At 37.8% G+C, this 13,241-nt stretch overlaps 1 protein-coding gene across 2 annotated transcripts in view; it reads right to left on the bottom strand.

The window, feature by feature from the left end:
* Positions 1–13,241, bottom strand: part of CXADR (CXADR Ig-like cell adhesion molecule) — an 86,138-nt gene that overhangs the window by 22,545 nt on the left and 50,352 nt on the right. The window contains exons 4-7 of one of the 2 annotated variants that reach the window (XM_062206569.1): positions 9,565–9,720; positions 7,087–7,209; positions 6,136–6,274; positions 4,399–4,582 (exon numbers count right to left, since the gene is read on the bottom strand). In XM_062206569.1, the coding sequence (XP_062062553.1) occupies positions 4,399–4,582; positions 6,136–6,274; positions 7,087–7,209; positions 9,565–9,720 (602 nt within the window). Of the gene's footprint in view, positions 1–421; positions 4,583–6,135; positions 6,275–7,086; positions 7,210–9,564; positions 9,721–13,241 lie in introns of those variants that run through there. The other variant, XM_062206565.1, reaches the window with a different exon arrangement.

Genomic DNA, 13,241 nt, shown 5'->3' on the forward strand with positions numbered 1-13,241 from the left:
CTTCACCAGATATCAAATCTGCTGGTGCCTTGATCTTGGTCTTCCCAGATTCCAGAACCATGAGCAAACAATTTATCAGTTACCTCTAGTCTAAGACAGATGTGTATGTATTAAGACAAATGATGCACATACACTTTTAATGTATCTGAACAATTCTTGGGTTTATGTAAATTCCACAATGACAGACCTTTGGAGGTATCAACCCCAAATATTATACATTGTCATATACATGCATTGAGGTGGGAAAATATATATATAAATGACAGGTTGCCACTGATGTATGGTTGCTGCATTTTTTTCTTTCTGTGTAAAGTATGCACAGGATAGAAAGGAAACCTTGACGCAGGAAAACAGGGAGGAATAACACTGAAGCTTTAGTAGACATTGTTTAAGGCACAATAAGCCACACCATGAGGCGAAGAACTACTTCCTTGATTTTATTTCAAAATTACACAAGGTCACAAAACTAGAGCAAGTTTTTGTTTTCTTAAACAACTTTTGTTCTTACAAATTTCAAAATCTGCACCATTGGATATGTAAGCCAGAAATTTTAAATACAAAAATCTGCAATTGACACTATCAGTTCTCTACTTTGCATATGTGAAGTGTCAAATATTTTTCTCAGTAGCACAAGTGGATTTCATCACTAAAATTTATAGTTAGGGACAAGAATAAGTGAATCAATGAATTGTGGTTCTCTTAATACTTGTAACATTAAATAAGATACCAGAAAACACAAAGTTCTTTGATGAACTTTTAGTATCCACAATCAAAACCAAACCCAACTGACATTCACTATATTCTTTAATTATAAAATAGTATATATTTTATAAAACAATTTTAATTAAGAAGCTGGTGTTACCATTCATATATAAATGAGCAATTTTCCCTAAAAAGAAATAAACAGAACCACGATTCACAAATTTATAATTCTTCCTTGCTTCCACAACATTTATATAAGAAATCTGTGCTCAGTTATGGAATATTTTAGTGACAAAATAGGCAAATGAGTTAAGAAATCCTATTGCCAAACATGTTGCTTTTATTGCTAGAATATCCAAAGGCATTTGAAATATTAAAACTTGCCCAGAACATTTATACTACTAAACACATGAATGTTATAAAGATATATGTACATATATATATATAATATATAATGTCACACACCACTAAAATTTTAAGTTAAAATTGTGCCAACATTTTCTACAAACTACTCCTCATTATGTGACACACTGAAGTATTAACCACATAAAATATGGACCTTTTCTGTTCACACTGGAATAAGGCATCTGAAAGCCCTAAACACTGTTGAGAAAGTTAGGAAAAAAAAACTGAATATTCACAAAACTTCAAATTTACATGCTGCGCACACACAAAAAGACATGGAGAATAGTTATTTTAAGAAGTCACATATTACAGAATTTGAAAGCCAACTTCATGCAATCAGCTCTTTTTAATCGAAATGTCTACTTCCCCTTCCAGTTATTCTACATTTCCAGGACTCAAATTTTAAAGAATTACCTTTTAAATAAAAAAATTTATATTAATAATGATTTGAATGTTGTCAATTAACCTCCCCCTAAGACACACTCAAGCTGTGTTTCCATTGGAACAAGTCTGCAGAAGTTGTTCAACTTTAGAGGAATAAATAACTGATCAGTAGAATCTCTTAGAGACTTTTACACAGGGTTGGGTTGGGAGGCCAACAGGAATATTAGTGTAAGATTGTCAGAACAGCTACACCCATAAAGCATTTTGTACTTAAACTGCAGGATTATGGTATCATTTCAAATTTTTCTGGGTAACCTAAAAAGGTGTCAAGTCTCGCAGGTAAAAGGTAGAATTAAATGGTTTTGCTTTGAAGATGCAGTAAGTACCCTCCTTGACTGGTGTTGTCTGGTCCTCTAATTGAAATGCTTTAATAATTTTTTGATGAACTACTTGATGATTATCAATAGTAATTCTAAAACAACTGATCTCTGGTTCAAATTAACTACTGGTGGGCATTATTTAGGCAATTACTAGTACCACCCTTTGGATTAAGTGAAGTTTACAATGAGAGTAGCTGCAGATAGAAGCCTAAAACTATACTCTGTATTTACTTATACCCATAGGTCCCTTCAAGATACACAGCTGACTTTGTAAAGCTTGTTTCTCATTTTATCATTGTTATGTGTCTGAACTGAAAGCCTTCTGGAAGAGATTCTGATTTACTTATGGCCAAAATATGATTTTTAAGAGAAGGAAAGTCTTACACATATCTCCCTTCTGCAGTAATTTCTACTTGGATTGATCACATAATCTGCATTATATAAAAATCAGAAAATGTAAGGACCAAAACTTTGCATTCTACTTTATTCTTAAAATATCTTATAAATAAATTTTATTCATATAAAACAGGCTAAACACCTGACATTTAAAAATAGCTACTGTTATAAAATCAGAAACACAGTTGAAGAGTGTTGGGGAGGTTGAAATTTTTACATCTTTATGAATAACACAATCATCTTAAGTCAAAAAGCAACAGACAGGAAGAGGCTAGACTGAAAGCATGAGGATAGAATGATGTCACAGTGATGCATTTTTAGCAACAGTACCTTCACCTCTAAGCACCTCTGAAGTAGGTGATAGCTAGCTCATAGGCACCAGAAATTCATAATGGAAAGTAAATTACCCAAAAGGCACAGATGAAAATGTTAACACAAATATAAAAGTAATTTTATGTAAGGTTTAAAACCTACTAAAAAATGCTTTCAAATATGTAAAACTATACACTAATCTATTACACATTCATCTTAAATTTATCATTAAACAGTGTATACCATATTCTGCCTAACTGTATAAAACATGCCAACATTAATTTTATAATGCAGCATTTACCACCACAGCACCCAAAAAGATGAACAGAAACCAACTCCCTACCAAAATCTAGGGAAAAGGTTTTAGAGCTAGTGAAATAATTTATTGCAGAACTTATTTACTATAAAGAAACTGTTGGCTCATTCTACTATTTCCACACTCCCTCACAATCTCAAGGGAAATACAATAAATTCACTTTCTTCTACTAAAACAGTACTACTTAATACATTTGGCAAGTAGGAGTATTCCCTTCACCCCTTTTTTCATTTTTCATTTTTTTTTTTTTTTTTTAGAGAATAAATCACTTTTACAGAACAAAGACTCAAACTTTTTCAATGCTCAACTTGATTGGTTGGAACTACACAAACACATGTTTGGCCACACAACAGCAACTGGACATTCTCCATGTCTGGATAGAGAATGGATGGAGAACACTTAATTGCTTAAAATGTATGTACTTGATTATTCTGAGTCTACGATGAAACTATTCAGGAAATGCATTCAAGAGAATAAATTTAGAATCACATGTTTCTAGAACATATAACACAATATTATCCAAATAATCCCCACAATGAATTTTTTTAAAAACCTAAAATTTAAAACCAATTAGGGAATTTCAATATACAATGATTAAACAAAAAAACTTAAATAATATTTTCATGAGGCAAAATAACACTTAAGGTGGAAAGCCAGTGTTTACTTGGAACTGTGAAATATTACATCTTTGATCTGGCTGGTCACTGTTCTGAAGACCATCATAGGCCTCCAGGCATCAGATCACTCAACAAAAATCTCCCCACTATTGCACCTATACGGAAACCTGTACATGGAACTGATGGCAGTGTTCAAACTGAATCTGAATGATGCTCTTTTACTTTAGTATATGAAAGAGCATATTATGTACCTGTTGCCCTTAGCAGTCTATCAATTAAATTTAAGAAATCACTGTATAAGGTTTATGATAACTTGGATAGAAAACTAGTAATTTCTAACACATTATGGTGTTTTCTTGTTATGAGAGATATTCCAAATAGACTTAAAGAGTTTTCAAAGAAGCTATAAAAACAAGTATAAACATACATAAGGATTTCTGCCATGTTTCTTTACCACTTTAAGATGATTCAAGTATCAACTTGGTAAGGATGTAAATTCACCAGTTTCTTCAACTGTGATTTCATATACAAAGTGCTATAATGTTACTTAGGTATTAATATTTAGAAACCTTTAAAATGAACCTGTTAAAATAAAATCTGTATTTTTCAGATGGAGAATGTCTATTTACTAACTTTAATACCCTCAATAAAACCAAAAAAACCTTTAAGTATATTTCTGACAATTTCTGATCAAGGTCTGTTTTTATATATTTGAAACTGATAACAAAATTTAGACTAGAATATGTATTCTTATATCAAGAGAAGAAGAGATATACAGAGAGCATAGCTGAGAGGTACTGAGGTTCTATACTATGGACCCATCCTTGCTCTGTGCTGGAATCATCACAGGAACAGCGCCCATTCGACTTAGATTAGGGGCAGCTACCTTAGCAGGTGGGAGAGTTGGACTCTGAGGAGCACGTTCAAAGTCTTCACTTGGGACTTGGTTATACAGAGTCTTGGAATATCCTTCCATGTTAGAAGGAGACATGGATCCCAGGGATGAATGATTGCTGCCAATGTAGCTTCTGGCAGTAGAGGTACGACTCTTGGGAGGAGGCACATCTTCCCTGGAAAGCAAAATCCCCAATGCAAATTAAAAGAACAAATTTCTCAAAATCTAGAATTATATAAGTTGTGAGACTATGTCACAAAAATAGCAGACAGAACAAGGCATAATGTCATGAAATGTGTACTTATTATTTTGACAAAAATTTATAGCTTTACATATAATGAAGTATCATATAGTTTCATACTCTCTACTGTCACTGATAATCCAGTTACTCTTGCATCACTACAATTGATAAGGCTCTAACATCTATAGATAAATTTATACGCAAAAAAAAAAAAAAGAATTCCTTTGTGCTACAAAAATTGTCTAAGATCTTAGCTGAAAACTTTGTAAATTGAATGTGGCAAAAATTGGGAATTTAGGCATATGAATTTTCATACCAAGTACTCACCAAGAATACACGTCTGACGCATTTTAAAAATACAAGCCTGCAACCCTGGCATCCCATATGGGTGCTGGTTTGTGTCCTGGCTGTCCCACTTCCAAACCAACTCCCTGCTAATGGCCTGAAAACAGCAGAAGATGGCCCAAGTGTCTGGGCCCCTACCACCCATGTGGGATAATCTGATGAAGCTCCTGGTTCCTGGCTTTGACATGGCCCACCCCTGGTCATTGGGGCCATCTAGGAAGTGAACCAACAGATAGAAGATCTCTCTCTGTTAAATCTTTCAGATAAATAAATCTTTAAAAAAGTAAAAAATACAAACATTGAGACCCTATTCCAGACCTACCATGTCATTTTCCAGAGTGTTGAATTAGTTGTCATGGGTTATTATTATTATTATTATTATTATTATTTTGACAGGCAGAGTGCATAGTGAGAGAGAGAGAGAGACAGAGAGAAAGGTCTTCCTTTTTGCTGTTGGTTCATCTTCCAATGGCCGCTGCGGCCGGCGCATCGCGCTGATCCGAAGCCAGGAGCCAGGTGCTTCTCCTGGTCTCCCATGCGGGTGCAGGGCCCAAGGACTTGGGCCATCCTCCACTGCCTTCCCGGGCCATAGCAGAGAGCTGGCCTGGAAGAGGGGGATAGAATCTGGCGCCCCAACCGGGACTAGAACCCGGTGTGCCGTGCCGGCGCCTCAAGGTGGGGGATTAGCCTGTTAAGCCACGGTGCTGGCCATGGGTTATTATTTTTAAAAGTTCTATAATCCAGTGTGTATTTCTAGTTAAGATCTACTGGTTTAGAATACTTAGAAAAACAAAATCACACTAACAATAGTTTTACAAGCTACCTCATCACTTGATAAGATCAGATCTTTTTTTAAAATCTCAGTATCTTCATTTTATTGTGAAAAGGCAGCCTTGAAATAATCATTTTGTAGTAGTTGTTAACATGAAGTGCAAGAACACTGGTGGGTCGGGTGGAAGGACACAACGAAGGGTAGTGTTAGACCTGTGAACTTGAAAGTAAATGCTTTGAAATGGGTTGAGGGGAGAAGCCAAATTCTCACAGTGGGGAGATGTTTCAGATGACTAAAGAAACACCTAATAATTTACAGACATAATACACTTGGATACATCAGTCAACTCCCATTCCACTTAATTAATTACCTGATGTCATGATGAACTTCCTTTTCATATTTTTCTTCTCTGCGCTTTTTATGACAGCAAAAGACGATACAACCAATGAGCACTAGAGCAAGTAAAGTTCCTATAATAGCTCCTGCAATTGTTCCAGCTCTATTTGAAGCTAGAATTAAGATGTTAAAAATTAATAGTAAATAAAAAATGATATTCATTTGTATTAAAGGTAAGAAACACATTGATAGAGTGACTTCATTGCATGCATTAAATTAAAAGACAAATTATTTAGTTTTTTTGGATTCAGCTGAGGAAATTGATACAACTAAGTTTCTTCTTAACTGTATATTCTATTCCAAGCATAAAAGTGACAAAACCAGAGTAAAAGGCTTTAATATTCATTGTACTGAGCATACAAGAATATACTAGAGCCAACATGTGGCAAGACAGATAAAGCCCCTGCCTGGGATGCCAGTATCCTATGTGGGTACCAATTCGAGTCCCGACTGTTCTGCTTCCAATCCAGCTCCCTGCTAATGTGCCTGGGAAAGAAACAGAGAAAGGCCCTGGTACTTGGATCCCTGTACCCACATGGGAGACCTGGAAGAATCTCCTGGCTTCACACCAGCCCAGCTCCAGCCTTTGTGGCCATTTGGGGAGTTAACCAGCAGACAGAAGATCTCTCTGTCTCTCCTTCTCTCGCTGTACCTTTGCCTTTCAAATAAATAAATAAATCTTAAAAAAAAAAAAAAGAATATTCTAAGCAGCTCATACTCATAATGGTTAAATATGGATAAAAGAGTTGATTTGCCATCTCTTACCTTCTAAATACATTACAATGTTTTACTAAGCCACAAAGCACTCTAATCAAATTTAGCACCCCCTTGTCCTCAATATGCACTTTGTGACTGAATTAAAGGAAGCTATCTAAAAATAATAAACACAACATTATCACAACAGATTGAAAAAAAATATACTTACGAGGAACAACATCTAGGCGCAGCAGACACTGATCGGAGCCCACCCGGTTTCTGACTGTACAACTATAGGTCCCAGAGTACTCAGAAGTGGCATTTTTTACAGATATAACAGGTGAAGTCATTTCTAGAGGAAAAGAAAACCTCAGTATGCATTGCTCTGAATTTTTAGTAAAGGAAAATCCTACCAAGTTTGACAATCAAGTTAAAAACAAGACAGATCAAAACTGGAAATAGGGGCTGGTGCCATGGTGTAGCAGGTAAAGCCGCTGTCTGCAGTGCCAGAATCACATAAGGGCACCATGTGGAGTCGTGGCTGTTCCACTTCTGATCCAGCTCCCTGATAATGCATCTGGAAAAACAGTAGAGGATGGCTCAAGTACTTGGGCCCCTGCACCCATAAGGGAGACCCAGATGTCCCTGGCTCCTGGCTTTGGCCTGCCTAGCCCTGACTATTGCAGCCACCTGGAGAGTGAACCAGCAGAAGGTGTCTCTCTGTCTCTCCCTGTCTCTGTAACTCTGCCTTTCAAATAAATAAATAACTCTTAAAAAAAAAAAAAATGGATGCAGTCATTGAGGTCATGCATATCTCCAGAGTTCAATCAATCATGCCTACAGATCATATGAATCAAGATAAAAATAATCATGATCCTGTAAGTCACAAAGCCTCAGCAGAAGCAGGGTTCATCAATCTGGGGTCACAACTACTTATGAAAAATATCTTACCCCACAAGAGCTGCTTCAACCAAAGGAAAACTTGCAAACCTCTTAATCCTCCAAAATAGAAGTATACAGGGGCTAATGTTGTGGCACAGAAAGTTAAGCCACTGCTTTTAATGACAACATCCCACATGAGTGCTGGTTCAAATCCCAGCTGTTCTACTTCTGATCCAGCTCCCTGCTAATATGCTTGAGAAAGCAGCAAAAGATAGCCCAAGTACCTGGGTCCATAACACCACATGGAAGACACAGAGTTCCAGGCTCCTGGCTTCAGCCTGGCCCAGCCTGGCCAGCCTTGGCCATTGCGGCCACTTGGGGATTGTACCTGTGGATGGATGATCTCTATCTCTCTGTCTCTCCCTTTCACTCTGTAATTCTGCCTTTAAATAAGTAAACAAATCTTTAAAAAAAGAAAAAAGAAATATACAAAATAAAGTTACAGGGATCATCTAGTTTGACCTCTTAGCTATAAAAAATAAAAAAAAGAGAGAGACAAACCTACTTAAGACCAGGTTGGAATGGTTGGAAGGATGGTAGAACATGGTAATCAATTTGAACCAAGAGATCAATTACAATACATATGTGAAGGGCCAGCACTGTGGCGCTGCAGGTAAAGTCCCCACCTGCAGTGCCAGCATCCCACATGGGCACCAGTTTGAGTCCCGGCTGCTCCACTTCCAATCCAGCTCTCTGTTAGGGCCTGGGAAAGCAGTAGAAGATGGCCCAAGTCCTTGGGCCCCCTACCCATTTGGGAGACCCGGAAGAAGCTCCTGGCTCCTGGCTTCAGATTGGCGTAGCTCCAGCCATTGGGGCCAACTGGGGAGTGAATCAGCAGATGGAAGACCTCCCTCTCTCTCTCCCTTTCTCCCTCTCTCTCTCTCTGCCTCTCCTTCTCTGTCTGTGTAACTCTGACTTTCAAATAAATAAATAAATCTTTAAAATATATATATATATGTGTGTGTGTGTGTGTGTGTGTGTGAATGATCAGGCTTAGGCAATTTAATACTTTCTAGTTAGTGTCACACAGGTTTGTTTTTTTTTTTTTTTTTTAATGTACAGACTCTGTGGATATATTAGAGTAGCTCTGATGATTCTAGGCAAAACCTCAACATCCAAATCATCAGCCACTATCTGATGCTTATGATTATTTCCAATCAATTAGAAAATACATACAAAGGCCAGCGCCGCAGCTCACTAGGCTAATCCTCCACCTGTGGCGCCGGCACTCCGGGTTCTAGTCCTGGTTGGGGCACCAGTTCTGTCCCGGTTGTTCCTCTTCCAATCCAACTCTCTGCTGTGGCCCAGGAGGGCAATGGAGGATGGCCCAAGCGCTTGGCTCCCTGCACCCGCATGGGAGACCAGGAAGAAGCACCTGGCTTCTGGCTTCAGATCGGCGCAGCGCACTGGCCACAGCAGCCATCTGGGGGGGTGAACCAATGGAAGAAAGACCTCTCTATCTCTCTCAGTGTCTAACTCTGCCTGTCAAAAAAAAAAAAAAAAGTAAAGAAATACAAAATAATTACATCCTAAAAAGTGAAATCATTATAGAAACTTTTTTTCATTGATTTTATATATCTAAATTGTCATTATAATGCACTGAATAATTTCCATGGAAATTTTGATTGTTCTATATAGAAAACAGGAGGCATTTGAGAATTTAAAATATATAGCGTACAAACACACACACGCACACACACACAAACCCTACTGTACATAAAGTCCAAATCAATGCACATGGTACAATTTTTATCACTGACAATACCTGGTAACCATGAGTCGGGCATTTTCTGAGAGTCAGACAGTTTTTGCCATTCATATCGTAATGGAAGTGAACCTTCTTTGGGTTCGCATTTTAGTTTAAAGTCATTTCCAATTTCTTCTGACCCATCAATGAAGCATCTTATACCTGAAGGCTTAACTGAAAAAATAAATTACAACTTTAGATTGCTGTAAACAAACAGTGTTTGTTTTTGTAATAATTACTTAAACACACTGACTCAGGATCAGTTGGTCCTGAGTCCAGAAATGACAAAAGCATGAAAGGCCCCCAAAGGTTGTCAACATCATTTTACTCAGCTTTATTGAATATGAAACAGGTAAGAATGGACGTAGGCAAGCAGCCACTACATAAGGTGCTTTCACAGTATCTCGTGCACAACCTGGTGCTCCTCCATTCCATGAAGGACACATGATGCAGGCCTGGCCACTTGAGATTGACAGAAGCTTCCCGCTCCACTCCCTACCTATTCTTCTCCACGCCTGACATGTAGCCCTCTGGGAGTCTGTAACCCAAGTCATCTCCCTCTAGGTGCTGTTACCCCCACTAGGGGTTCACAATTACTCATGCGGCTAACAGGGACAATTTACATAGCATAGCAAGGACCAATTAACATTTCACATTAACACAAATCTACTGAGAGAACAGTATTACAAAAAAGTAAATTTGAGATCATATTCATATTTCAGGTTCTAGTAACAATTGTTCAGAGCAGCTGCCAACCCTATTATCTGCCACTCAACCCCAACCCTGGATAAACACCTTGGTATAGCATACTCTTGCTGAACTTTACTAAGGCATAATATTCATACAATAAAATTAATACATGTTAATTATGTGAGTTGTTCACTTTTAATAAGTATGTATACTTACTCCTATTAAACACCACTATAGTTCTCTCAGGAAAGATCCCTCACGCTGGTTGTGGTTAATTTCACTCCAAAATTTAACCCAAAGCTGCCTCTGATAAGATTTCTACTGCTCCAGATTAGTTCTGCTTCTTCTGGAGTAACAAAGTAGGTACTTTGTTATCTTACTTCTATTCAGCATATTTTTCATGAGACGGATCCATGTTGTTGTATGTAGTCATTCTTTTTTATTGCTTGGTAGTATTTCATTGAATGGACTATATTACAAGTTTGCTGATCCATTCACCTACCAACAAAAACTTTTCAGTTTGGGGACTACTGTTAAAGCCTAACTAGCCAAACCACTAAGGAAGGGCACCATAAAGAACTGTGGGGTTCCACTGACCAAGAGCACTCCAAGAATTCTCTCAAGAAGGCAGCGATCAGCTCTCCACCAGCTGTTTCTAAGCACAGATTTTAAAAAGTGGTGATTAAATAAGGAATGGGTGCTGGCAGGACATAGGGGCACATAGTAATTAAGTATCCTAGTAAAAGGTGGATAAGGTAAAGTGGGGTTGTAAGCAACCATAGGAATCAGTCTACATTTTATTGCCTTTCCAAGACCTGTACCAACACTCTGAGAGTGGCCCACCTGCTTTCTACTGGGAGAAGGAAGTACAAGTCTTTTATGTGCCAACTCCCAACCATTAAAAAATGACAAGGAAGACTGACTCCTAATCTATGGCACTCTTGCTGGAAAGAAAGAAAGAAAACCACAGAGGAAACATAGAAATTAAGTCTTGCCCCCTTAATATTTCTTTAGTTTGGGATTCCAGAATATTTGGTCACTGTCCTCCACACACTTGCCTCCATGATCATTATCATAGCCAAGAGGACTTCCCAGAAATGGGTATGTGACCATCAATGTACACTGCCACACTACACCACCAATTTAGCAATCTGTGCTCCTTACATGTATTATTTCATCATCATCTTCCATGCTAATGGCCTTTTTCTATAGGGAATACAGTCTAAATCCCTACATGGAACAGAATACACTTTTTGTCATGATGTCATTTTGCTTGGTGCAAAAATTCTATGACTCGCAGCAAAATCTATTAATAGATACTAAGATCCATGAGGAAAATTTAAAGTAGAAAGACCATATTTATGTAGTCTTTAAGTAGCTATTCCAAGAGATATATTTTTAATTGCTGAAGGGAAAATAATAATCTTATACAGGAGGAGCCCATCAGATAAACCAAGTGATTATAATCAATAGTAAGACATGGCACCATGTACCCCCTGACTTGACTGCAGGAGAAATACATGCAATGTATATCAAGAAAATATACATGCAATGTGAATACTAGACTCAATCCTAGTACAAAAAGGATATTAGTGGGAAACTGAAATTAGAATGAAGTTATTAGTTTAGTTAATAGTATTATACCAATTAATTTCTTGACTTTGCTGTAATATGATTTTGTAAGAGGTCAACATCAGCAGAAATCAGATGATGGGTATATGCTAAAAAACTCTCTAGTAGTTTTGCAACTTTTCTATAAAAGTAAAAATTATTTCAAAATAAAAAGGGGAGAGCCCTGCCCTGTACCAATGGCTTGAAAATTCCTCAGGACGTTTAGGATCAGTGTTGACTGAGCCACCACACATGCTGTGTTCACTGTGTTCTGGGGGCATGGTACAGTTTGTATACACTGTATACACTTCCAGTAAACTGTTATTTGTGCACACTCTGCTCTTCAATAAAATACTTTTTAATTTTTAATTAGGTTTTAACAGATTCAGTGTGATCTGTAGATAAAATTCTAGAACATAATGATATTTCCCCCCGCTTTTTTTTTTGGTTACTTTTTGAGATAACATTTTAAAACTACATTACAGTAAACAGGCTTAATACTTTACCAAATACCACTCTTTACACCAAAAGGCTCAATAATAGGCCCTTTCAGAGCTCCCGGCGAAATGGAGCTAGTGACATGTGGCCACAATGTTAACCTCCTATCAGCTGCTTCTGTTATCATTACCCACTTCACCTTATTTACTGAGTGGTAACCATGGACATTTTTAGTATGTCTGAAAGATAGGGAGGCTCTGGGAATGCAACATCCTGAGCCTGACATCCAGGAAAATAAGCCATCTGGGTTCACAGCAATGCAGGGCACAGGACACATTACCCTATGAATGCCATGGTGATGACATCTTTAGATTTCCCACAAAATTCACTATCACGGGTGTACTTTTGGTTCAGAGGTTAGGATGCCACTTGGAGTGACTGCATCCCATTTTGGAGAACTTGGGTTCAAGTCCCAGCTATGCTCCTCTTCAGATTCCAGATTCCTATTAGTACAGACCCTCGGAGGAAGTGGATGATGGCCCAAAAACCTGAGTATCTGCCATCCACATGGCAGACCTGATTGGATTCTGGGCTCCTGGCTCCAGAACCCATCTGCAGAGTGAACCAGTGGATAAACGCTCTCTCTGTGTCTGTCTTTGCCTTCCAAATATATAGATAAATAAATAAATAGTATTAGGCAGAGCCACTATCAGTGAACCAAATGAAAGTTCCAAGTGACTCATTGCCACTGGTTGGGTCATTAGAGAGCACTCAATCTAATGTTTGCCCCAGAAAGAATTTTTAGGCAAAGCTACAAGATATGCTTCGGTCTAATTTTCACTCTCAAAACAATCCTGTGGTTTCTCCCAGCAGTGGTTATGACTCATCCAAAAACACGGAAGAAAACGCTACAAGAAGTTCTTCACTGCCCCCTGTGAGTTTCACCGAATCAGAGT

This window comes from Lepus europaeus, chromosome 2 (assembly GCF_033115175.1).
Source record: "Lepus europaeus isolate LE1 chromosome 2, mLepTim1.pri, whole genome shotgun sequence".
NCBI lineage: Eukaryota > Metazoa > Chordata > Mammalia > Lagomorpha > Leporidae > Lepus > Lepus europaeus.